The sequence below is a fragment of the Centroberyx affinis genome, unplaced genomic scaffold (genome assembly GCF_046629955.1).
Source record: "Centroberyx affinis isolate AG114_WGS23_722 - 3 ecotype Tasmania unplaced genomic scaffold, CSIRO-AGI_Caff_v1 ptg006840l_1, whole genome shotgun sequence".
Taxonomy (NCBI): Eukaryota; Metazoa; Chordata; class Actinopteri; order Beryciformes; family Berycidae; genus Centroberyx; species Centroberyx affinis.
The window spans coordinates 2,319-28,391 of NW_027283468.1; the positions used below are offsets into that span (position 1 = coordinate 2,319).

Consider the following 26,073-nt stretch of genomic DNA (forward strand, 5'->3'; position numbering starts at 1 on the left):
GCTCATTAATATTAATGACCCTCTGTTCCCATTGGCTAACCATTTCCAGAGTGAAACGTGAGACTCCGCGGCCCGGCGGCTACAGGTAGGGAAAACTCTCCGGTAATAAACAACGACAACCGCTCAACCGCTTTGAAAAAAACACTTTGTTAGTCTATTATTTCTTACAAAAATGATAATGAGCGAACCTTTGTGACGTCACAAAGTTACGGAAGTCCAAACGGCTCGTTTAGAGGCTCGCTGCACTAATATGGATTGTGTGGATTTAGTTTTGATACTTTCACCATGTTTAGATAGACCATCCAACTCCTTTATCACCACAGAGGAGAGGAGAGTCCTGCTTTACATGATATGGACCTTTAAGACTTTTTTTTATTTAGATAATGGATCTTATTTTTCCAATAAAATAAAATGTGTGTGATGATTTTGGAGCATCTAATACTAAAGCAGAATAAACCAAACATGATAAGCCTTCTGTTTTAGATAATAGAATACGGCCTCTAAGTGACAGATCTCTTATTAACCACCTATTGAATTTAATGTTTATTTTATCAATTACAGGATTCAAATGTACTTCTGTTCTTTAGGTTTTATTTTTGCAAATCTTGATGCCCAGGTATGTTACTTTATCTTTAATCTGAATACCTTCTATATCATTCAAATGGATTGGTTTTGCTTTAAGTGCGAAAAGTTCATATTTTTTTATATTTAAATTCAGACCTGACACACAAGAAAAGATAGCAAGGCAATCTAAAACCTTTTTAATCTTTTTTTTATTCCTTACAAAAACGGTTGTGTCATCAGCTAACTGGGAACACTTGATCTCATTCTCTAATATCTTTATGCCTTTGAAAGGGTCTTTATTAATATGTAAAGACTGTGTGAGTAACAGAAATAGAAAGTCTACCATTTTAATAGCCAAATTCCTAATTCCTAAAAATTTACCATATGATTTGAACACATCTCCAATTAAATTCAGCCTTTTCTCCGTTCTCTAACTCCTAACATTAAGTCTGCATCTAAGAACTTAGGAGTAATCTTCGACTCTAGCCTAAACTTTGAGCAACATAAAAAAAAAAACTAGTCCAGTCAAGCTTTTACCAACTCAGAAATATTTCTAAAATCAGAACAGTTTTATCTTTTAGCAATACAGAGAGAATAATACATGCTTTTATATCCTCATGCCTTGATTATTGCAACGCCTTGAAACGTTACTCACATATCACCCCAATCTTGGCCTCTCTGCACTGGTTACCGGTCACTTTTAGAATCAATTTGAAAGTTTTATTAATCACATACAAGGCTTTACATGGTCTGACGCCCGATTATATCAGTGAACTGCTAACTCCCTACTGTCCCTGGAGGCCTCTCAGGTCCGCCAGTCTTGGTCTTTTGCCTGTCCCAGAGTCTAGGTTAAAATCAAGAGGGGGTCGATCCTTTGCTGCATGGCCCCTGGGCTCTGAACAGCCTCCCACATAGGATCAGGGCCACTGATTCAGTCCCTGTTTTTAAATCTCGCCTTAAAACACACTTTTACAAAATTGCTTTCCCCAGTGTTCTGTCCAGTTTTTACCATCGTTTTAGCTTTTTAGATTTTCTGTTTTTAGAAAGTGTGTTTTGGCATCCCTGTTCTTGCATTTTATATTTCTGTCTTTATCACTATGTTTTTGTATTTTATCCTTGCTCTTATATTTTATGTTTTGTTTTACCATTGTGTTCTGGAAAGCACTTTGTGCTCTATGCTGAAAGGTGCTATACAAATAAAATGTATTATTATTATTATTATTATTATTTATAAACCTGAGCTTTCATCCAGTTTTCATTAATAATCATAATTGCATTATCTTCTATCTTAAAAAAAAAATCTAGTGTGTTATTTAATTTCCAGTAACTTGGGTTATGTTTATAACTTTCTGTCTTATTGTCTAAAATAATTTGTTAAGGATGTAAGTTTGTGATCTGTAAGTATTGATGGTTCAATTTTGACTTCCTTCACTTTTTCCACTAAATCATTTGAAATAATCCAAAAAGCAATCCTTGATTGTTTAGACAAATCCTTATACGATCCACATAAATTGAACCTTTTCTAACTCACCAAATATCACAACAGTTTGTCTCTCGAAGTGAGATCCTCTCCGAATTAAAATGTATTTGATTGGAGGAATTCTGATCCTTTTGCGTATTTCCAAACCAATTCTTTCGGTGATCTGGATGTGGATCTGGCGGGTCTTGCCAGTCTCCTTTCTGCCAATTCGGTGACTGGGTCAGCGCTGGTTGACTTGACATCTTTGACTTCCGTTTTAACATCCTGGATTTCTTTCTGTGTTTTCCTTCAAAGCTTCAATACTGTCTGCGTTCTTCTTGATCAAAACTGCCGCTCTGTCAGCATTTTCCTTCATTTTCTCTGACAGAAGTCTCACAGTGTTGTTTTGGAGTTCGGTGAGCGTCGGCTCTGTCTTGCCTGTTTTTTGGAGCCGGAGTGCATGGAGCCATTGGTGCGGATTCTGGAAGCGGAGTGCATTCACTCGACTTGGCGTAGGAGTATATATGCATATCTCCAGATTTGGTCACATTCATAGTGCCCGACTTAGAAAAGAGCTGCTTGTTTACTTTCTTTTCTGTACTTCTGGTCTCTTGTCAGTCTTTGTTATATTTATACTTCACTTCTTCATGCTGGCTGTCGTTGGCTAACTGTAGCTGTGACTGGATGTAAGCTAGTGTTATGTTTTAGCTTTACCAGTTTGCTTCTCGATGAAATATAGTTCAAAAATCAGGAAACAGATTCCTCTCTGTTGAGATTGAGATAACACAATCTGGTGCTCCGTTGGTCTGTTACATTAGTTTTTTGGTGTGAAAATCACCTTTTGCATTCTAACAGCTGAAAGTGTCGACATCTTTTTTCCTCCCTTTCATCTTGATAGCAATAAATCCACTAGAGGGCAGTAGAGAGTCAAAGGTTTCTGTCCACTGTCGCCATGTTTGTTGTGAACAACAAACAAACATGTCGTCATCGTGTCTCGCTTTAACGTTGAGCATAACAGAGCCTTTTGTTTAGGTATTGCGCAATAGTTTCACTTGAGCTCTTATAAAGGCCAAGGATCTTTCCTCTTTGATTCAGCGGGGGTGTTTTTATTTTCTGCAAGGAAACTTAACAATTCGGTAACCAAAAAGGGCTTTCCTGAAAAAAACCAAAACATTTATTTATTTATGTATTTATTTATTTAAAAGGGACAATGTACAGTTCAAACATAAATGTCACCATTTGATGCACCATACCAGATTATAGCTGCAAGCTAATGCACATCTGTAGTCCCTTGGCAGGTCAAAGCAAAGAAACAGCCCAATACCAAACAGTACAGAGTAAAAACAACATACAAAGTTATACAAGAAAGAACACATTATAAGAACATTATATAACATCATAAAAAGAACATTATATGATTGGCACGGTTTGAGATACCAAATCTTTACCAAAGGTAGTCAGGACATGCAGGAACCAGAAACAGGAGTTGTTTCCTCCCCAGCTGTTGGCTTTATACCAGGGACGCTGGAAGTAGGGGTGCTGATGGGGCTGCAGCACCCCCTACTGGCGGGGTGCTGTAACTGCAAGGCTAAAAAGTTTACTAAACAAATCAATAAAAAACGTTTACTTTTTGAGAGTAGCATTTTAGCGTAAGCAGTCTATAAAACATGGTTCTTTGTTAAATGGTTGAAATCCACCATTTGTTATTTTTTATTATATTTTCTGTGTATCTGCAGAGAACGTTAGAAAGTTAGAACGTGAACATGAGAAAGAAAAGGAGAGAGAGCGAGAGCGGTCTTCAGTGAAAGCCTGTTTGTAAAGCACTGCCTATGGCCTGTTCAGAGGTACTTGTTAATGTTTTCGGTTGCTCTGTGTGTGTGTGTGTGTGTGTGTGTGTGTGTGTGTGTGTGATAAAGTTCAAGTGTCTTGTTCTATTGACCCGTAGCGTGGCTGTGGCTCACTCAACAATAAATAGTCTTCTGATTAGGAATAAACCTGCATCCTGTGTGTGAACTGTCCATAGCTGAATATGGCACTATGCTGCTTTGACAGACAGCGTGTTGGTGTTACAGTTTGCTGTCTGTTGTTTAGTTGTGTAAAATGTTCTAAAACTGGTGTAAAATGTTGGCCATTCAAACTCTGACTGACTTCCAGCGTCCCTGCTTTATACTTGTTGTTGAATATAAGTATCACACACTGCACCATTTATAATTTTTGAGACAAAGAGCTTTTCTTAACACTAGTGAAAAAAGGCCAATGGAATGGAAACACTGTGAATGTGAAGTTCTGGTCTGAGTTCAGAGTCACACCAGCTGAACATTCCTCTGCTAAAACCTTCTGCTGCGGCTCCAGCTCTGTCATCATCAGGACTCTGTTTTACTCAGCCAAGTGTCCATACGTCCAAACGTTCCAATCACACCCCATGTCTTCAGTTATTTCTTATTGAAACGGACTTTGAGTCATTTAGACTGATACATGTTGATAGGCTGCTATAAAAATGTTTTGAATGATTAAGACCATCATTGCACTTTTTTTTTTTTTTACCTGAACTTGCCTGCCTGAGTGTTCCTACAGACATTTATTTTGCAATAAAAAAAAAAAAAATCCCATATAGAGCATAGCTCGAAAATCCGACATGACTTGAACGCATCTCATCCTGGAAAGCATCTGATTTCTTCTAAATCACGTGGCACAGAGGCGTGCCTCCGTCAGAGGAGACATTTGATTGGCTCCCAGCAGAGCCCTATAGAGAGACCTAACCCTAACCCTCTCTCTATGGCTCTGGCTCCCAGTTTGAAAACACTGGACGCCTCTGTTTTGTTTTGTTTTCTGTCCGGGTAGAAACACGTGTCCTTTATTCGTTTAGTTCCGCTGACGATAAAAACAGTAACATCTTCGACTTCAGACTCGCTTCTGTCTTGTCAGCTGTTTGCTCCCCGCATCAAACTGAGCGGATGAAGTCTTTACAGCTTCTGAGCGCACAAACAGGACGGGACGGCTGTTCACGTTTGATTTCAGCCTGTGATGCATTGTGGGAGAGAGAATGTCAATAACGTGTCCTGTCACATCGGTAATGATGAACAGATCAGAGGGACTGGCGCTGCACGTAGAGGAAGATAACGAATAGAGAATGTTTCGTTGATTTCAGGACTAGTTGGGTTTTCTGAACACTTAACAAAGACACTTTTGCATCAGAGGCTCTTCAGACATTTCGCCCACACACTGAGCAGCAGACTGCACACGAAACAGAAACAGACCGACCGACAATATCAACCATAGAGCCGCTGCTCTACAATAACAATAATAATAAACTTAAAGAATTATATATAATCTATTTGATGATTATTTTAGCAAAATTTCATATTCATAAATCCAAATTTAGCCATTCTAAACCTTTATTTATAGTATTCGAAAATGAAACCAAACAGTACGATAGATAAATAAGAAAGCTGCAAAAACATCTATTTGTGTTTTTTGTTTAATGTTTTCACTTGGAAGATTCCCCCCGGCTCTGATGTTGTTTTGTCTGTATTAATGACTTCTTTGTTTATATGTGACTTCTATTGTCAATAAAGATGTAAAGAAAAAAAAAAAAAGCCGCTCCTGTCGCGAGGCTAAACATAAATAAATAAATAGGGTCATATTCAACTAGCCTATCATAAACCGACATATAGTAAAGAGGACAATTTTAAGGCTTTTTTTTTTGTCCTTTATAAATTTCAGGACTAGAAAACACAGCGAGCAGCAACTCTGCAGAGCGGGGAGTGAAAGTGACGTCAGCTCACAGAGTCTGCGCACTTCTCTCTCTCTGTCTCTGTTTGGCTGACTGAGGCGCCTCCCTGTTCCCGATATAAACAGCAAGCTGAAGGGGAAAACCACAGAGTTCCAGCAGCAGACTCCCACAGCAACACATCCGCTCCGCACGGCCCCGCCCCCCCCCATGGCTAAGTTTCGATCTGCGACATTCTTGGCTCTGTGCATCTTGCAGCAGCTGGCGTCTTCCTCTGCCGGTGAGTCATTTGAATGTGTACATGGCTGTGGGCAAATCCAGCTGGTCGGAGAGGGGGCGGGCAGGGGGGTGGGTCGGGGGGGGGAGCAGTGCACCCAGTCAAAACAGAGGCTGATTGAAGCAACGGTGCAGCACCAGAATGTTTTGCAGTAGTGCAGCACGTGACCTGGGCAGGTAATAAAGCTAAGAATGCAAAGTGGCAGATGTCACGTCATCCAAATTCTGCATCACAAGTTTCCAGCTTGTTCTGCTGATCAGTGAAGTGAAATGAAACTTGTTCACCTCCAGGCTCCGCTATTTGGAAACCCGACCCGTCCCCGGGATGATCCGTCTCCCGTGTCCCTGAAGGCTGCGCGCGGAAGAGCAGTCTGCTGCGCACTAAAGCTCAGTGTAGCTATTTGGTAAGACGCTGGGCAACATTTGAAGGTGCGCAAGATGTAGTCAGGGTTCCCACATTGGAAGAGGAAGAGGTGTGCGTAATTGCGTAATTGCGCAGCGCTTTGAAAATGCGCAGCTGCAGCCCTCTAATTACAAGCTGCAGATGGAACGTGCGTATTGGGATTTCATCAAACATAAATATATCTCACGAGCCGTTGTGAATGGCAGATGTTATGCGAATCAGCTCTTAGTGCAGACTACAGACGACAGTTCCCTTTTACCTTGGAGAGCTCAAGAAATGCGACTCCGCCCACATGCCCGAACTGCTGTTTATCGGTGTGATTACGTCATAGTTCTAATCTCCACATATCTTACTGTGCTTATAGCCTGATTACTGCGGCTATGAGCAGAGTCGCAACAACATAACCTAATCAGAGTCTGCGCATGTAAACACAGTGGCGCCTGGCAGTCTCGATAAGCCTCCGCCTCCCTCCGGTTTCCGTGCCAGTCGTTGCCAGTTGATTTTATTTGCAGCGTCATATTTCATACGAACATAAATCAGTCGTCAGCAACACAATTTAATGTGAGGTTGGATGAGCTGGACTGGAGAAGAGTCATGATGTTTATATTGGCAGTGTTGAAGAGTTTGGGTCCAAAATATATAAATATTAACATTATTATTATTATTACTAATACGGTTATTATTGTTATTATTAGTAGTAGTGTTGTTGTTGATGGTGGTATTATTGTTTATGTTTTAATTATAAATAATTAGCCTACTATCTATATGTCATTGTGGGACTAGACACTAGAAAATGTAGCCTATGAATAATTTAATAATTATTAATAATAATAATTAAATATTATCATTACATAATGACAAATGTATTCATCAAATATTTATGATTTTTTTGTATGTAATTTGGGGAATATGTAGGTTATTTTGTTTTCATTGATTAATAGGCTGTTTTTATTTTATAGATTATTGTCTCAAATATACTTATTAGAAATATTTACAAAATTCCCAAATAATCAATAGCAGAACATGAAACCAGATGATGGTTGTTTTTAAAGGATAGTAGGGCAACTGCTTCCTTCTACAACCTGGATCTCTAGATTTTAAAAGATGAACTAGAGGTAATCTTTTATCTTTTTTTCTTCAAAAGGAGATCTAGTATTTTGGAATATGATTTTTCTGGTGGATTTCAGGTGAGTTAACGTGGCCTCTGGCGGCCATATTGGAGGTCCTCAGCGCTTGACAACAACAGATGAGAACCAATGTTTCAGCTGTTTCAACAATATGGAATAGACTCAAATTCAGGCTTCATCGTAAAACGGCTCAATAAGGCAAATAAATATTTAACATTGATGAAAAAAATATTTTTTCCCCCAGGTATGTGGCACCATGAGAACTAGCAATGGTGAAAAGAGCAATACAATTTACATAAATTTGATTTTTTTTAAATAAATTAATACAGTGGGGAAAATAACTCTTTACTAGAGCCCAAAAAGAATGTCTAGAAAACATAGGGAAACATTTTTTAAAAAAATCATCAAGGTCTGAATTTATCACCCAAATTTGGGTGATTTTTCTTTTACTGGGAATGGATAATTTCATCACTCATGCAATAATTGATCAGATGGTTGATCAGACAGGGCTTAGTGAAACTGTGTGTATCACAGTCTTCATCAGCTAACACTTTAATAGGAATAAGTAGCATTTTTTATTTATTTATACAGTTTAAAGTTACAGGCACAGTGCACATTAATAGACATTTCTGTAAATGTGCCAGTTTAGCCACCTTGGCTAATTTTCAACTGCAGCCCCTGGGCAGGTGTGATGACAGCTACAAAAGACACATAAAATACATTTGTAGTATTGTTTTTTTTTGTTTTTTTTTAACATGGGAAGCCAGTGAAGAGACCAGAAGAAGGGAGAGACCAGGGAGAACAGTTTCTAAATGTCGGATGAGATGTCAGGTCGTGTTGGGGCAGAAAGCGGGCAGGTAAAGACCTGCTGTGCCAGTCCGACCTCATTCACTGCTGCACACCAAACCTGATTGGCTGAATTGAGTAATAACAAACACAAGACTTGCATAATCCCCCTGGCTCTTGCCAACTGTGGCAGTTGCTCATGTAACTGTGGGTGTGTTCACCGCCCAAACCAAACAGTTTTGTTGTCGATGTCAACAAAAACTCTGGAGTAAACAACGGCAACTTTTGAACTCTCCTTTTCTTCTGAATCAAACTTTACTCTTTTGTCTTTCCATGAATAAAAGTTCACCGAAACTTGCAGGCTGGTCAAAAGGTTGATAGCAAACAGATGGAAGGAGGTAGAGAAGGAGGTATGGGAAGAGGTAGAAAAGGAGGGATGGAAGGAGGTAGAGAAGGAGGGATGGAAGGAGGTAGAGAATGAGGTAGAGGAGGGATGGAAGGAGGTAGAGAAGGAGGGATGGAAGGAGGTACAGAAGGAAGGATGGAAGGAGGTATAGAATAAGGTAGAGGAGGGATGGAAGGAGGTAGAGAAGGAGGGATGGAAGGAGGTAGAAAAGGAGGGATGGAAGGAGGTAGAAAAGGAGGGATGGAAGGAGGTAGAGGAGGGATGAAAGGAGTTAGAGAAGGAGGGATAGAAGGAGTTAGAGAATGAAGTAGAGAAGGAGGGATGGAAGGAGGTAGAGAATGAGGTAGAGAAGGAGGGATGGAAGGAGGTAGAGACTGTAGAGGAGATCAGATCAAATGAAAAACCCACTGGAACGTTATCGTTAGAGAGATATTGAACTGCAGTGGGGCATTTCCATCTTGATTCACTGAGGGGAAATTCTCTCTCTCTTTCTCTCTCTCTTTCTCTTTCTCTTTCTCTTTCCTCTCTCTGGTTGGGCAGCGCAGCAGGTAGGAGTTCAGTGTCCGGTCTCATGAGGGATCGCAGCCTCGCTCTCCACCAACTTGGATCAACTTTATCATGACCGATGTGTTGGGAGATTCATTTTAGTCTGGAGCCCTATTCACATGCTAGCATCATGTGGGGTCCTCATGTAATTAATGAATTAACTCCCAAACCTCTGCCTTCCATGAAATTAACTGAAACCACTGATGCCCCGGATACAACTGTATAATGTCCAGATTTTATTCCATGTGCAGTGAAGCTTTCTGATGAGGTTTCCCGATGTGAATGACTGTTTCTGATGCTTATGTTCTTAATGTGTCGTAGATATGTGATGTTGTCTGCCTTTGTCTCTTGTGAACAATGTATATTTTATCACCTGGCTGCAAAAACTATTTCCCCATTGGGGACAATAAAGTTGAAGTCACTTTCAAACTTTAAATTTGTTCTTTACAATGCAGTCAAACCTTCCTCCGTAGAATCGACTATACTGGAAGTAGGGCCGGGCGATAATTCAATATTATCGTTTATCGTCTTTCAGTGGAATCATATCGTGATGATATGAAGATATTTTGATATCGTGACACATTTCTTCTGTCTGAATTGATGATGACGAGCAAATTTTACTTAAAAACTCTGATAAAATGAGGTATGGTAGGAATATTATTTGAATATTTCTGTTTTGTTTGACATCACACCTAACATCACCATTCGGTTCAATGAGATGAACATTAATTTGATTATTTAACGTGATTTTGCATACATGAAGCATATCGTGATATATATTGATATCGAGAAAAATCCTTATGATTATCATGATATTGATTTCAACCATATCGCCCAGCCCTAGCAGGAAGATAGAAATGTCATATCTAGAGATTGCGCACGAAAAAACGAGTTAAAGCGACAATAACTGGAGTTTGATTTGCACAGGATTAGGATTTGTCTGCGCCAAAATACAGGAGGAAATTTGCTTTAAGATTTTTTTACTTTACAAATTAGATACATGGCAGATTCGCACGGGATTAAAATCACAGATGATTTCCACAGTTATTAAAAATCACTGGACGTCCACAGGTGATACAGGTCCTGACAGTCGAGTCCTTTTGAGTTCAAATTGGTAAAAACTGTAAAAGGTAAAAAAGTATTTTATGATGGAAGAATTATGTTGTTGACTTTTCTCCTCTGGGTTTTTTTTGTCCCATTGTACTTTAGGCCAGCAACTGGTAAGAGTGCGCCCAGGACAGGATGTGGTTCTGGAGTGTCGGGGTCCCAACGATGTCCCCATCATTGCATTAGAGTGGACCAGACCGGACCTGGAGCAACCAGAATACGTCTTCTTTTACCGAGACGAACGCTCAGACCCGACCTACCAGAATCCGTCTTTTGAGGACCGGGTGGAGCTGCTGGACAGAGAGATGAAGAACGGCGACATGTCTTTGATTCTTAAGAACGTGAGCGGAGACGACAGCGGGATATACGAGTGTCGCTGTCTAACAGGCGGAACAAGTCGCAGAAAGAGAGCCAATCTTCAGACTGAGCCCAGCAGCATCATCAGCCTCTCAGTTGAAGAACAAGTTCAGGAGGAAGTTTTGCTGCAGTTTGCTGCAGGTTGGTAACCGGGTCTGAAGAGGCACTGGACGGAAATATAAGATGGATGATAATATATGTACATGTTTAGAAAATGTTTTGTAAAACTATAGTAGATAAAGACTTGTCTAAATGGTTTTGTGAAACTACAGTAGAGGCCTTTCAGCTGATGTCACCTCCCTGTGGCGGCCATCTTGGAGGTCCTCAGCTCTGAACAGCTGACTGTGTTTCTGTCTCAACAGAATTGATCAGACGGTTAATTTCTGTCTGTTTCTGACTGAACTGATCATTTCATCACTGATCCATCTGATTGATTTAGTGTTTAGATAATGTCAGCTTGTTAGCTAGCTAACCATAGCATCTGGTCAGCTAACCATCACTGTCTTGTTGTTAACACATCTGATTAGCACACTAGCTAACGTAGCTAGTAGCAGCTAGCGTTAGCGTGTTCACATTAACATCAGTGTGTTTGCTGGCTAGTTAGCTAGCTAACAGTTTGTTCAGGTTAACTGAGCTGACTCTTCTCAAGCTCCAACTCTTCATGTTTTGGAGTAGAGACTAGGGCTAAAGACAAGACAGTTTACTGTGTCACAGTAACCTACATTTGGAAACAAATCCACCTTATCACACTATTCACTTTTACTGAGAACGTTACTGAATGGATCTACAGCCACACCACAACAAGCTGACTCAGCTGCTCTCTGCTGACAGCTGCTTCACACACATTTACACTTTATTCACTAACACACAGTTCTACAGTGTTCCTCCATCACAGCTGGTTGGTAGATTTGTGGTGTGACTGCAAAGCCTCTGTAGATATCTTAATGAAGATAGTTATATAAATGGTTTTATAAACCTGCAGCAGATAACAGGTGATGTGAGTCGATGGAGAAAGCTGCTTAATGTTTTGAGTTTGATGATGAGGAAATGGAGGTTTTTCTCCCGGCTCGTCATGATTTACCTGACAGATCTGTTTTCTGCTTTTCAGATACCATGGCTGCGCATGCCAGGGCTTCACCTGCCGGGGATGGATATGTTGGAGTGGTAGTGGGACTGGTAGTGGTTGCAGTGGTTGCTTGTATGGTTGCTGCTGTCCTTCTAATGCACAGAAAATGTAGGGACAGAGATGGACGTATGGGCACAAAAAAACAAATGGACAAGAACTCAGACCCGACTCCTGCTGATGAAGCCTGTGCCCAGCTTGTCTGAGATGTCATAGACACACAAACACACACACACACACACACACACACACACAAACACACACACACACATTCTCAGGTAGACGTATTAAAGGATAACGCTGGTGTTTTTTAATGCATTTCTTACCGTCAACAAAAACAAAATCAGTGATGAATTTGTTTTGCCAACAAGTCTGGTCCATGTATCTGGTCCCAGTGCAGCCATGTCCCAGCAGCCATAGAACTCCATTGTATTAAAAATCGATTAAAAACCCGTCACATATTTCATCATCACCATGCACCGGGCCGGACCACTTTTTCCTCAAACAACTTAATAAGCCGACTGGAAACACTTTGCGATCTCAGGAAAGTAGTTCCGTAGCACAGAAAATAGTCCCCGGCGTAATGAAGAACAGCCTGACTTTTCGTGGTAATGATTTTTAAAATGTAAACTATGTCTTTGTGAGCTGGATTTAAAGGTTTTTAGCTTACAGTTGGAGCCGATGACTTCCGGGTTGAAGGCTAAAAACGGAACGTGGGAAGTCAGAAAGGAACGAGAGGAGAGCAAACGCATTGTTGATGTTGTTATTTTCATAGGATCTGTTGACGGTAAGAAATGCATTAAAAAACACCGGCCTTATCCTTTAATAGTCTACCTGAGAGTGTGTGTCCTGCTTGTTGTGTGTGTGTGTGTGTGTGTGTGTGAGTCTAGCCGTGCAGTAACCAGGAGGCAGTCCTGTTCCGGTTCCCAACAGCAGATTCCTGTGTTAAAAAGCCTGGGCAAGAGCAGAGACTGTGCCGCTCCTGAGCTAACAGCGCTATGCATGACAAACGCCAGCACCACAGCTCCTGCATCACATCGCTAGCTTGTCTGGGAAGCTAAGCAGGTCTGGCTGTGGTTAGTCCTTGGATGGGAGACCACCCGGTGCTGGAAGTGGTGTTGGAGGACCAGTAGGAGGTGCTCTTCCCTCCGGTCTCATGGATAATATCCCCAACGCCCCAGGGCAGAGACAGGGACTCTGTCCTGTGAGTGAGCACCGTCCTTCGGATGAGACGTTAAACCGAGGTCCTGACGCAGAGTAGGGGTGTAACCCCGGGGCAAAATGCCCAAACAGGCCTTCCTTCCATCATGGCCACCTAATCATCCCTCGTTACCTAATTGGCTCTTTCAGTCCTCTACTCTCCACTGAGAGAGCTGATGTGTGGTGAGCGCTGTGGTGCAAACTGGCTGCCGTGCATCACCCAGGGATATGTGAAGCGCTTTGAGTACTTACAAAAGCACTATATAAATGTAATCAATTATTATTATTAAGTAGGTGTTGAGCTCAGATTCCAACAGAATTAGCTTCCCTGGCTGTCAGAGGGAGATGGGTCCAGAGCAGGAGGTTTTCTTGACTCTAGGGACAGTGAGGTAAGCTGCGTCCTGCAGTGTGACGATATATAAGCTAACACAAGCACTTTAAAGTCACTGTAATGTGATCAGACTTTCTACTTATTGTAAATATTTTGGCAGCAGCATTTTGTGAGCTGAAGGCTTTTAATACTGCAGGCAGAATGAGAATGATTCTGTAATCCCGTGTCAGAGTTTCAGCATCAGACAAATTTAGCCAAAGGATGAATTTTTGCGATGTTGGTGAACAGCAATACGACCAAACTGAATCTTGTTGTTGTTGTGGATTCCGGTCACAATTTTAAAAACAATATTCAAAGCATTACAAGATCAGCTATTCATCATCTTAAAAATAGAGCCGATATAAGGGTCTTATGTCAAAATCTGGCTTTTCTCCGGTCTCCCAACAAAACTCCGGAGCGGTTCCGGCTCATTCAGGATGAAACGGAAACACATGACACCAGTTCTCACATGGCTGCATCGGCTCCCAGGTTAAATTCTGCTCCTTGTCTATTAAACACTAAACGTCTCGGCTCCAAAATAAGACAAGATGAGATTGCACTTTATTGATCCCCTGGGGGAAATTCAGGTTTATAATAAAAAATAAAAAAACACTGGAGAAAAGATGTAAGGCAATGACGGTAAATATAACTCGATAAAAAAATATAAAATTAGTAACAAAGTGTCTAAAGTAGTAAGTCCAGTGTAATAAAAAAAAACTCCTGTGTAAGTTTTGAGTCCACAATACATTTCATATACTTGTATATACTGTATATACTGTATAAGCTTTCAAGAACTAAGAACCTTTTATTATCATCTGTATTTGGTATCACAGGTTTTATTTTTTTATTACTGATTTTTTTATTACTGATTTTTATGTATTGTTTGGCTTGCCTTTGTCTATTTACCTTGTAAAGCACTTTGCAGCACTTCGTTTTCAGAAGGTCTCTGTGTAAAGTTTATTACATTTAGATTAATTCACCCCTTAACTCATGCAAAATCCCCTTAAAATGAGTTCAGTGAGTTATTAATGGAGGAGACCCCATCAAAACCTCCTTAAACTCCCCTTAATGTTTCACTGCTTACTTTCTAATTTAATGTAAAATTCAGTGATTCAGGAACTTTCCATTAATAACTCATTAATAACCTGTGAACCTGCACAAAAGGCATAAAGAAAAATCCCTTAATTTCTAGAGTCTCTGTGAATCAACCCATGAATGAATCCCTTATAAACCCATGATGCTAACCTTTCTTTATTAAAGCTGTTATTTTAATGGATAATTAACATTAATGTAAGATATTAAGGACATTTCGGGGATAAATGAAGGGGTTTGGTTTTGTAGTAGCTACATTGTAACTCTTGTGTGTTTGTCACTGATATAATAAAGACCAACTGAGAAACAATGACATTTATTGACTGTTTATTAACAGTTTCATGAACAATCAGTGGTAAAACTGTAATTTTTCAAAAACAACAAATAATGAAAATACAAATGAAGATGATTGACAAATAAATAAAATAAATAAATAAATAAAACAAAAGTGTATGAAGATTTAGGAAGTACAAAAAAAAAATCATTATATATTACATCAACAGTGTGTGTGTGTGTGTGTGTGTGTGTGTGTGTGTGTGAACGTGTTTGCGCGTGCTCGCACCAGACAGTCATTGGCGTGTGCATGTGGTCACACGCGAACGCGCATGTGACGCACTTAATTCACCGCTTCGTTTCTTGCCATGAAAACTGTTTTGTGGATGTGAACTGTAGGCAAGACAAGTTTCTTTATGCGGCACATTTCATACACATCGGCAGTTCAAAGTGCTTTACATAAATAAATAAATAAATAAATAAATAAATAAGAGACAAATGAAGACAGAAGAATAGAAAGTGAAAGTGCAGTAAAATCACATTTAAAAAGACAGAAAGTTATAAAAGACAAAAGAATAAATATTCCAGTGCAGATAAGCGCTGGCGAACATTTATTTATTTATTCATGATGTCTGTTGGGCAAGTCTCTCTCTCTCTCTCTCTCTCTCTCTCTCTCTCTCTCTCTCTCTCTCTCTCTCTCTCTCCCTCTCGCTCTCTCACGCACACACACACACACACACACACGGCGGGGAGATGGGGGAGGGGCGGGGTTTACATTTGAAAACATACAATAATCGTTTGATGTTTTGACTCAGTATGCTTGTAAATGAAACAAATCCTTGTAATAAAGAAGGAAATTAAAATACATAAAGTCCTTGTGGGATTATCGCTGCTGTAAAACTTTTGTTCAGCAGACAGAAACTTCCACATCTCAGTCTGGTTTTGAGGCGGCGGCGCGTGCGCTGCTGTTTTAATCCTCCACGCGCCTCTGTTATTACCGCGTGCTGTCTCCTTGTTTTACTTGTTTTAATGTATTATTTGATTTGTTTTAATGTATTTTCTGAACTTCACTGTTACTGGTGGTCTACTGGCTGTGGTCGTTTGTTCCAAAGGTTTCCATAAATCCAAATGTTCCAATCACACCCATGTCTTCAATTATTTCTTACTGAAACTGACTTTGAGTCATTTAAATTGATAAATAATAATAATTATAATAATAATCATAACTTAAGGCCGATTTGTATAGCAAAAAACAATGTTTACAAAGTGCTTTACATACAATAAAACCCAAACAGCACAGTGAGGTAAAAGTACAACAATTAAATAAATAAAATAGAGTTGAATAATAAAAAGTAGGTAGTTTGGTACAGTTGGTACAACTTGGTAAATGTTGGTACTATAAAAGAAAAATTAAAATGTTTTGCTGATTGAGACTGTTATTGCACTTGACGTATTTAACCTGGATGTAATAGAGTGGTCTTGGTCTTGTTTGCCACCTTGTGGCTAAGAGATGCAAATGCAGTTGGGCCGTTACTTTATGTTTGGTCAGCAGATACCAGTCTGTCATCCGCGCTGTGTAGTCCTGTTCCTCGTGGTCTCCGGATACAGAGTGTGTTGAGTTCATCTTCAGTATGTTACACTGAACTTGCCTGAGTTTTCCTCCAGACATTTATTTTTGCAATTAATAAAATCCAACGTGTCCTTCTTGTAATCTCCACGGGGAGGCGGTGCGGAGCGGCGCCACATTTTCTTCCCTTCTACTAAATTTCGCTTCTCGGAAATCAGGTGAGGCAGAGGCGTGCCTGTCTGTTCTTTCACCAAAGTGACGGGCAGACTACAGACTACAGCAGCAGACGGGTCACCTGCAGTAACACACCCAGCCCGGCCCGCACCGCACCGCACCGCACCGCACCGCACCGCCCCGCCCCGTCCCGTCCCGTCCCATGGCGGCGTCTCAGTCTTTCTTGGCTCTGTGCATCCTCCTCCTGGCGTCTCCCTCTCACGGTGAGCTTCACTTTATTTATTGTCAATTGTTTTTATTGGTGAAAGCGAGACAAGTACAACATAGTCAATGGTCAATTACATATCACCAAAATACTGTAACTATAACATCACAACTCAAGAAGTTGTAAAAGAAAAAAACAAATAAACAAACCAAAACCAAACAGCAGCAACGAAAAAGCTTTACTTTATTTACATATGAGTGCGGGTTTACGCATCAGCTGCATCCGATTCCTGCTCTGGTTATCATGGCAGTCACGAGCCGAATATCCCCCATGTTGAAACTAAGCCTGAAGTAAAAGTGGCAACACCATGATGGAAAAATACTTCATTAAGAGCATTCAAAAGTTTACTTATAAACATATAGAAGTATTGGCAGTAAAGTGCAGGCTACTAAAATATCCAAAGTTTTTTTTATTTTTTTTAAATGTAGGCCTACATCAATTTAATTTTTTTAAATAATTGAATTTAGCGGGGGGGGGGAAATGCCCAAAAAGGGGGTTTAATGTGGCTTACTGACCTAATATTGAAATGAAAAACTCTGAAGCTCGCATGGGGCAGAAAAAGAAAAACCCACCTGGCTGTCCCACGTTTCTGTCTCAGCACTCTTTGTTCTGCAGGTACGTGAGGAGTTTTAATATGATCAGTGGAACAAGGCGGAGAAGGAGATCCACAGATATTTATCCTATGTTACAAAAAAAACCAAAAAAAAACAATTGGTTCACAAATATGTTTTTTGCATGTAAGCATCACCTGGCGTTTGTGGGATCGCTTGTATTTGTCTGTGGATTTTTGAGACGATCCTAACAGCAAGAAGGACGAACTGATCCACAAATAGTAAATAAATAGTTTTCTTTTCACTGAATTTATTTTATCCATCATGGTGCAATACTCATCAACCAGTCGTTTGATGTTTTTTTGCAAAGAAAACAAATCCTTGCAATAAAGAATGAAATCCAAATATATAAACTGTCTCGCTGTTATAATGCTTCTGTTTCCCAGTTGCGTTTTGAGAAAACAGAAACTCAACTTCGTCATCCTCAGCCGGTCACGTGCTGCCCCCTGCTGGCTGCTTTCCGTCACTGCTCAGTTTATTGATCCCTGATAGGAAACTGGATCAATACAGCAGCAGGAGAACAAACAATAAAAAGGTATTAAATTAATATATTAGCATTAAAGGTATTGTATTGAAAGGGTTTTTAAGAAACATAAATAAAAACATAATGAAGGATAGAAATAAAAACAAGTAAAGTAAAAACGTTTTTTTTTATTCCTAGACTGGAGGAGAGAGTTAAGTTTCGGTTTTCGGGTTGTTATCATGTTGCTATTGATCATTTTATTGATTCCAGTTTAATAATGTCTCTGCTGTGGAACTGGAAAAAAATGGTGTTTTAAGTTTAAAGTTTTAAGATTAAAGTTAAAAATGTAGCATTTAAAAATAAAATTATTTTTGCTATTGATGATTAGGATTATTTTTCTAAACTTTTTCCAAAATTGTGTTTAAAAATGGGCCCGTGCAATTACTTACAGTATAATAACTGTATTCTGTATTTCACTCTGACTTATATTTTTCTTATACTTTTTATATACTGTTTTTATTGGTTTGTAACCATTATATGTGCAAATATACCGATAAAAGGATTCTGATTGATTTGCTGAGGGGAAATTCTCGTTCTCCTTCCTCTCTACAGCAGTGGTTCTCAACCTTTTTGGCTCGTGACCTTAAAACCACTTGATGCCGACTGGCGCCCCCCGTTACAGGAGCGCAGAGAGAAAGAACGACATAAAGGATGTTTTATCTTTTTTCAGCTTGTTTCAGTGAAAGCTGTTTAGTATTTCTGCTGTTTATTATTGCTAAAAAAGCAAAAAAGGTGACAAAAAAACTGAAGAAATAGACATGATAATAATATAGTAGGTATGTAGTATGTATAGTAGAAATAGATTTTTTCCCCCCTATCCCATAAATCATCTTGCAACCCCTGAAAATTATCTCACGACCCCCTGGGGGGTCCCGACCCCCAGGTTGAGAACCACTGCTCTACAATCAGAATCAGAATCAGCTTTATTGGCCAAGTATGTACACATACAAGGAATTTAACTCCGGTTTTAAATAAATATACAGCTAAAAAACAAGGACAACAAAATGGACAGAGGTAAACCTAAACATCTAACTACTATGTACAAATATGCATATATATAAAAAAAAAGTATAAAAAGGTATAGAAAGTATATAGGCTATATATATGTATATATATACACATATGTAAACAACACTGGGACAGTAGTGCAGAGTGCAAAGATGCTGGAATAAATGCTGGAATAAATATTATATATTATATACACAAATCAGCTATTGTACAGATGATGATGATGATGATGATGATGATGGGGAGAAGGTGCAGGAGGAAATCCCTGCACTCCTGTTTTGTATTTTGTTTTTTTACAACACACACTACACAGTATATGCTCCACTCACTACACTACTGACTACAGACTTGCCACACCTCATCTTTCCTGGTTGTTTCCTCCTAGTTTAGTTAATAAATTTGCCCCTCGAGAGCGGCGGCTCTGTGGACGGTGTCGTCGCTCTTTTCGCCGCTTTCTGGGTCACGTGACCCGCAGGAAGTCAGACTCAGACCAGAGAGTCCAGCAGACACTTACTGTTCTGTTACTCCATTTATGTTTTTGGATAACTTTGTATATCTGATGCTGATGATAGAAAAAAAAAAAAAAAAAAAAAAAAGAGTCCGGCAGAGACGCTTCCTGTAACAGATGGCGGCTCGTCCGGGATCTTAGTAACTGAACGTTTACTCCTGGAATCGCTTTGCCTGATCTCAGACAGAACTGTCGACTCGTCACGCTCCGTCTCCATCTTCAGTCTTCATTGCCTCCACTCTAACAGATTTCCGGGGGGGGGGGATTCGATTTTCCCTAACCAATCACTAGAGACCGACATATCGTCATTTTAAGTCGACGCTGATGCGTAACCATGACAACACCAGAGATGGGTTCCCAGATTGGTCTTTTGCTGTCTTGCTTGTGGTGCATTTTCGACTTTCGGTCTGGTGTCAGTTTGTCACTTTCTGATTTAGCAAAGTTTGTTCTGAAAATACGGTCGAAACCTTCCTCCGCAGAATCGACTGCTGCCTCCATTTCTCATGACAGCAGGAAGATAGAAACGGCATATCCAGAAGTAAAAGAATAAGAAATTTCGCACCAAAAACAAATTACAGCAGCTATAACTTTGAGTTTGATTCGCACAGGATTAGTATTATCGAGGAGCCCGTCTGCGCCAAAATACAGGAAGAAATTTGCTTTGAATTTTTTTACTTTTAAAGTTACATTGTGTGGCAGAGCCCCATGGGATTAAAACCACAGATGATCTCCACGGTTCTTACAAGTCACTGGACGTCCACGGGTAAGACGGGTCCCGTGTGAATGGAGTCCTGACTGTGGAGTCCTGTTGAGTTTCAGTTGGTAAAAATGTGAAGTATTTTGTGATGGAAGAATTATGTTGTTGACTTTTCCTCCTCTGTTTTTTTTTTTTTTTGTCCCATTGTACTTTAGGCCTGCAACTGGTAAGAGCGCACCCAGGACAGGATGTCACTCTGGGGTGTCGGGGTCCCAAGGACGTCCCCGTCACCATGTTCCACTGGTCCGGTCTGCTCCAGCGTCGATCAGAATACGTCTTCTTTTACCGAGACAAGCAGCCAGACCTGTCCAAGCAGGATCCGTCTTTTGCGGGCCGGGTGGAGCTGCTGGACGGAGAGATGAAGAACGGCGACCTGTCTTTGATTCTTAAGAACGTGAACAGAGCCGACAGCGGGATATACGCGTGTAGCTTTGTAACAGGCAGTGATAGCCATGTTGAGACCAGCAGCGTCAGACTCTCAGTTAGAGAACCAGGTGAGTTCAGCTGATCAGGAGGCAGTTTGGCTGCAGGTTGGTGACAAGAGGCACCGGACGGAAATATAAGATAGATGATAATATATGCAGGGGAGAGCTGGGACAAAAGGAGGACTTTTTGGCCTGTTCCTAACTACTCGAAAATGAACGGAGGCAGAGTATACTTTATGATAAGCAACTGACACATGCATCTGACATCAGCATCCATCAATATGTTTTTCATTTAATTAAACAATTCCAATCAAATTGGCCTGAAAGTAAGAAATAGCGCTCTGCTTCTTTTGCCCCCGCCTGTCGGGACAAAAGAAGCAGTTGGCTCATCACCGGTGACACATGTCCTTTCAGATGTAAATCAGTATTGATTTAAATTGTAGTCTGTTTTCGATATGGAAAAATGTTGAAAACAACAGATGCATAAATGTCACTTGGTTGCACGACATAGTAAAAGCTCGGCTGTCACCTGTTTAGCAGCTCTGATAATAACCTGTTGCAGTTTAAGATGTTTTTCATCAGTAATAATCAGGCTTGCAGTCTCGTCCTGTCTTGTTTTAAAGGATAAGGCTTTTTAATGCATTTCTTATCGTCAACCAGAGGTGGAAAGTAACTAAGTACATTTACTCAAGTACCTAAGTACAGTTTTGAGATACTTGTTCTTTACTTGAGTATTTCCATTTGATGCTACTTTATACTTCCACTCCACTACATTTCAGAGGGAAATATTGTACTTTCTACTCCACTACATTTGTTTGACAGCTTTAGTTACTTTTCAGATGGAGATTTGACACAATGGATAATATAACAAGCTTTTAAAATACAACACATTGTTAAAGATGAAACCAGTGGTTTCCAACCTTTTTGGCTTTTGACGTCTTACAGAAAGCAGTGTGTAGTCGGGTCACATTTCAGATGTCTATGAGTTGTTAACAGCTCCACCAAATAATGATTTTTCCCTCTAAACCTCACATGGTTTCATTTCAATAAATGTTCAAATGATCCAATATTTCAGCAAAAATCAAAGATTAGAGAAAAAGTCCAAAAACTGAAAACAGATTTGTGTATCAGGACTTTGTTTTTTTCTTCTTTCCTCTCTCATTAATCATCTCACGACCCCTCAGATTTATCTGGTGACCCTTAGGAGGGGCCCGACCCCTAGGTTGGGAACCTAGGAATACACCTAAAACCTTGAAATACAAAGACATCGTTTACATTTTAAAAATCATTACCTTGATAAGTCAGGCTGTTGTAGTTGTGCACCTAGCATTTCCCTGAATAGCAAGACAAGGTGGCGTGATACATGGAACCTATGCTAACCTTTAGTCAGTAGACAGGTTTATAATCTCCAATAAATAAACAAAAGTAGCAGAAAGAAAAACACTTCCACTTTCTAAATTTTACTTTTGACACAAAAAAGATACCTTTTCGGGGATAACGCTGGTAAAGTAAGATGTATCGCTCCCATTTTTTTTTTGCAGAGGAGTTGTGTGTAGTTGTGTGTAAACGTAATGACTTCACAACTTCTGCCCTAAGCTATGTGTTACACGATAAAATGTCCGTCTTTTGTCCCAGCTCTCTCTACTTTTTTAGAAAATGTTTTGTAAAACTATAGTAGATAAAGGCTTGTCTAAATGGTTTTGTGAAACTACAGTAGAGGCCTTTCATTTGATATCACCCCCCCTTTGATATCACCCTGATTTAGTGTTTAGATAATGTCAGCTTGTTAGCTAGCTAACCATAGCATCTGGTCAGCTAACCATCACTGTCTTGTTGTTAACACATCTGATTAGCACACTAGCTAACTATCTAGTAGCAGCTAGCATTAGCATGTTGACATTAACATCAGTGTGTTTGCTGGCTAGTTAGCTAGCTAACAGTTTGTTCAGGTTAACTGAGCTGACTCTTCTCAAGCTCCAACTCTTCATGTTTTGGAGTAGAGACTAGGGCTAAAGACAAGACAGTTTACTGTGTCACAGTAACCTACATTTGGAAACAAATCCACCTTATCACACTATTCACTTTTACTGAGAACGTTACTGAATGGATCTACAGCCACACCACAACAAGCTGACTCAGCTGCTCTCTGCTGACAGCTGCTTCACACACATTTACACTTTATTCACTAACACACAGTTCTACAGTTGTTATATAATTATACAATTATATAAATGGTTTCATGAAACCGCAGCAGATAACAGGTGATGTGAGTCGATGGAGAAAGCTGCTTATGGTTTTGAGTTTGATGATGAGGAAATGGAGGTTTGTCTCCCGGCTCGTCATGATTTACCTGACAGATCTGTTTTCTGCTTTCCAGGTACCATGGATTTAGATGAACTTGCCATGAATTCTTCTGCATATATGAAGCTTGCATACATTATAGTGGGAGTGTCAGTGGGAGTGATAGTGGTTGCCTGTGTGGTTGCTGTTGTCCTTCTGATTCTCAGAAAACGTAAACGGGACAGAAATGGACATAATATGGACACAAGAAAACAAAGGGACAAGAACTCTGACCGGACTCCCGCTGATGAAGCCTGTGTGCCCAGCTTGTCCGAGATGTCACACACACACACGCACACACACACATACACACACACACACACACACACAACAAGCACGACACAGGATCTGTGATTGCTTCCTGCAGTTCGTTCGGACGAAGGACGGATTTGTGATGTTGTCGACAACAATACGACCGAGCTGAATCTTGTGGTGGATTAAGTGTCTGATTCCACTAATGTTGCTTAAACACAAGATAAACCGTTAAAGTCTGTAGGGCAGCGAAGACGAGTTACTGTCTGCAGATCCTGTTACTGACTGTAGGTGGAGACTCTGTGGACGGAGTTCAGTCTGCTGGTCACAAAAATACGTGAAAGGAACACGACTTTGAAACCGGCGATTTACGTGTTGTGGGAAAAAAACGTGCCTCCACCACGACCTGAATTACGTTCTTCCAGCACAAATTTAAATATGTTTCTCCACCACGAACTGAATTAGGTTGGTTAATGGTTACATTTAGGCAAGTAAAACAAGTTTGGTTAATGTTAGGGTTAAGGTTATGGTAAAGATTAGGCAAATAAAACAACTTGGGTTAGGGTTATGGTTTAGGGTGACCACATTTTCAAACCCCCAAGCCGGTACCCCCAAGTGTACCTCACATTCATGCACATGTATGTACTTATGCACACGCACCGTAGGCGTTTTCATCAGGATGGGGGACAATTATTTCAGCGCTTAGCTCACCTAGTGATGCAACAACACCATGGACAGAGCCTCAGCAAACCAAAAATGATGTTTTGTCTCCAAAAATCCACCAAAACATAGTTTATGTGGTGCATTGTTTATGTTTTTTGATTGGGTCAGGTAATAACGAGCAGGACAGAACTAATAAACGTCTGTGTAAGCACTGAAAACAAGTTTAATACTATTATTATTATTTTAATTGCGGTGAAAACCAGGACAATTTGGTCGTGAATGTTGCAAACCGGGACATTTTAGTGTTTTACAGATATTTGTCGGGACTCGGGACGCCCGTCTTGAAACCGGGACGATCCCGGACAAACCGGGACGTCCGGTCACCGTATTATGGTTAGGCAACTAAAACAGCTTGGATAAGGTTAGGAAAATGGTTTGGTCATGGTTAAATAAAAAAAAAATTAAAACGTGACTCATGGTTGTCTGTCCTTTGGAAACGCTGGGAATCGAATCCCGGTCGCCGACATCGAAGACGATCCGGCGTCCCCGACCACATCGCCCCGACTTCCCACTGAGCTGTTTCACTCTCACGGTCTACTTCCTGTCTCCTTCTCATCACCGTATCGCGCTGGGACCGGGTAAATTTCACGTTCCACCACCACGTAATCCGCTGTTAACGTGTCGTGTTCATTTCACGTTTTTCTGTGAGATCAGTCTGCTGCACGTCTCTTTACAGACGTGATGTGATGCGACATTTATGCGACTTTATGTGATTTTTTTTTATATGGGACGTAAATGGACCCTTTGTATTTTATTGTAATATATTCACTCGCTTATGCTTTTATGCGTATCTTTTTCTTTCTGCTTGTGTAATTGTGCTGTATTGTTTCCCTTTACCTGGTGTGGGACCCCTGTTTTTTTAAGATGAGCCTTCGATAAAGTTTTGAATGAATGAATATATCAACTGACGAACTGCCCAATGGTGCTTATCACTAGGGTTGGGCATCGAGAACCGGTTCCAAATTAGAACCGGTTCCAAAATTCCGATTCCAAAGATCATTAAGACATTTTAAAATTCTGCTTATCGGTTCCTAAACAGATTTCACTCGCGCCAGTTTCAGTTTCCGTGGTGGCGGCATGCACCTTTGGTTTGTAGTCCGCCAGTGAAACCAACGAAGAAGAAGAAGAAGTAGAAGAAGTTTCCTGTTTCTTAGTTATGCAGTTTAGTCTAGTTATGCTATAAGCGTTAGCGATCTAAAAGTCTGCTAGCCGTGATGCTAATTTTCGCTATGTTCAACTCCATTGTGTTATGCTAAAAGCGTTAGCGATCTAAAAGTCTGCTAGCCGTGATGCTAATTTTCGCTATGTTCAACTCCATTGTGTTATGCTAAAAGCGTTAGCGATCTAAAAGTCCGCTAGCTGCAATCGAGTTTTTACTAACGGTATTCGCTCTCTGAACTAATCCAGCACTGGATGGCGAGCCCAGACCACAAGATACAGAACCTGTTGCCTGCAGTAAGAAGACTGTGAACTAAGGAACACGTATTCCACACCTACTTCAAGTGCGGTAGGACTGAACTGTACACACACACACACACACACACACACACACACACACACACACACACACACACACATACAGCTCCAGAGACAGACAACATACCTTTCCTCATACCGGCCGTACCGGAGTCTGAGTGAGAACTGTGACTCTTACAAAGACTTTGAAAAATACCCGGGTCTTGATTGTTTTTTTTTTATGTGCGCACAAGTTAGAAGTTTCTGAATATGACTTGTACGGAAGAGGATTAGGGCCACATGTGAAAAATTTATTTGAGTTCTGACTTTAATCTCAGAATTCTGACTTTTTATTTATTTATTTTTTTTCACCTGACAAAACTTTTTTTTTTTTTTTTTCACCTGACAACTTTTTATTTTTGGTGGCCCTAATCCTCTTCCGTAGACTTGTGTAAAGTCATATTTAAAAATAAATAAATAAATAAATAAGCATGTGAAATAAGCATGTTTTGACCCCGCCCCTCAATGAATTGTAATCCAGAATCGTTAAGAACCGGAATCGATAAGCAGAATCAGGATCGTTAAAATCCAAACGATACCCAACTCTACTTATCACTCGGCGTGTGCAGGTGGTCACTTCTGCCAC

The 26,073-nt window shown here is 40.2% G+C and overlaps 1 protein-coding gene and 1 long non-coding RNA gene across 2 annotated transcripts; both read left to right on the forward strand.

The window, feature by feature from the left end:
- The first annotated feature begins 5,920 nt into the window (after positions 1-5,920).
- LOC139639132 (uncharacterized) lies at positions 5,921-25,820 on the forward strand. The gene is made up of 6 exons (XM_071513200.1): positions 5,921-6,033; positions 10,507-10,902; positions 11,870-12,087; positions 16,700-16,823; positions 20,388-20,726; positions 23,035-25,820. The coding sequence occupies exons 1-6, from the start codon at positions 5,964-5,966 to the stop codon at positions 23,349-23,351; spliced, it is 1,464 nt and encodes a 487-aa protein (XP_071369301.1). The 5' UTR covers positions 5,921-5,963; the 3' UTR covers positions 23,352-25,820.
- LOC139639131 (uncharacterized) lies at positions 6,047-9,757 on the forward strand. The gene is made up of 3 exons (XR_011694847.1): positions 6,047-6,206; positions 6,321-6,433; positions 9,292-9,757. It is a non-coding gene; the product is annotated as an uncharacterized lncRNA (long non-coding RNA).
- Positions 25,821-26,073: the final 253 nt, after the last annotated feature.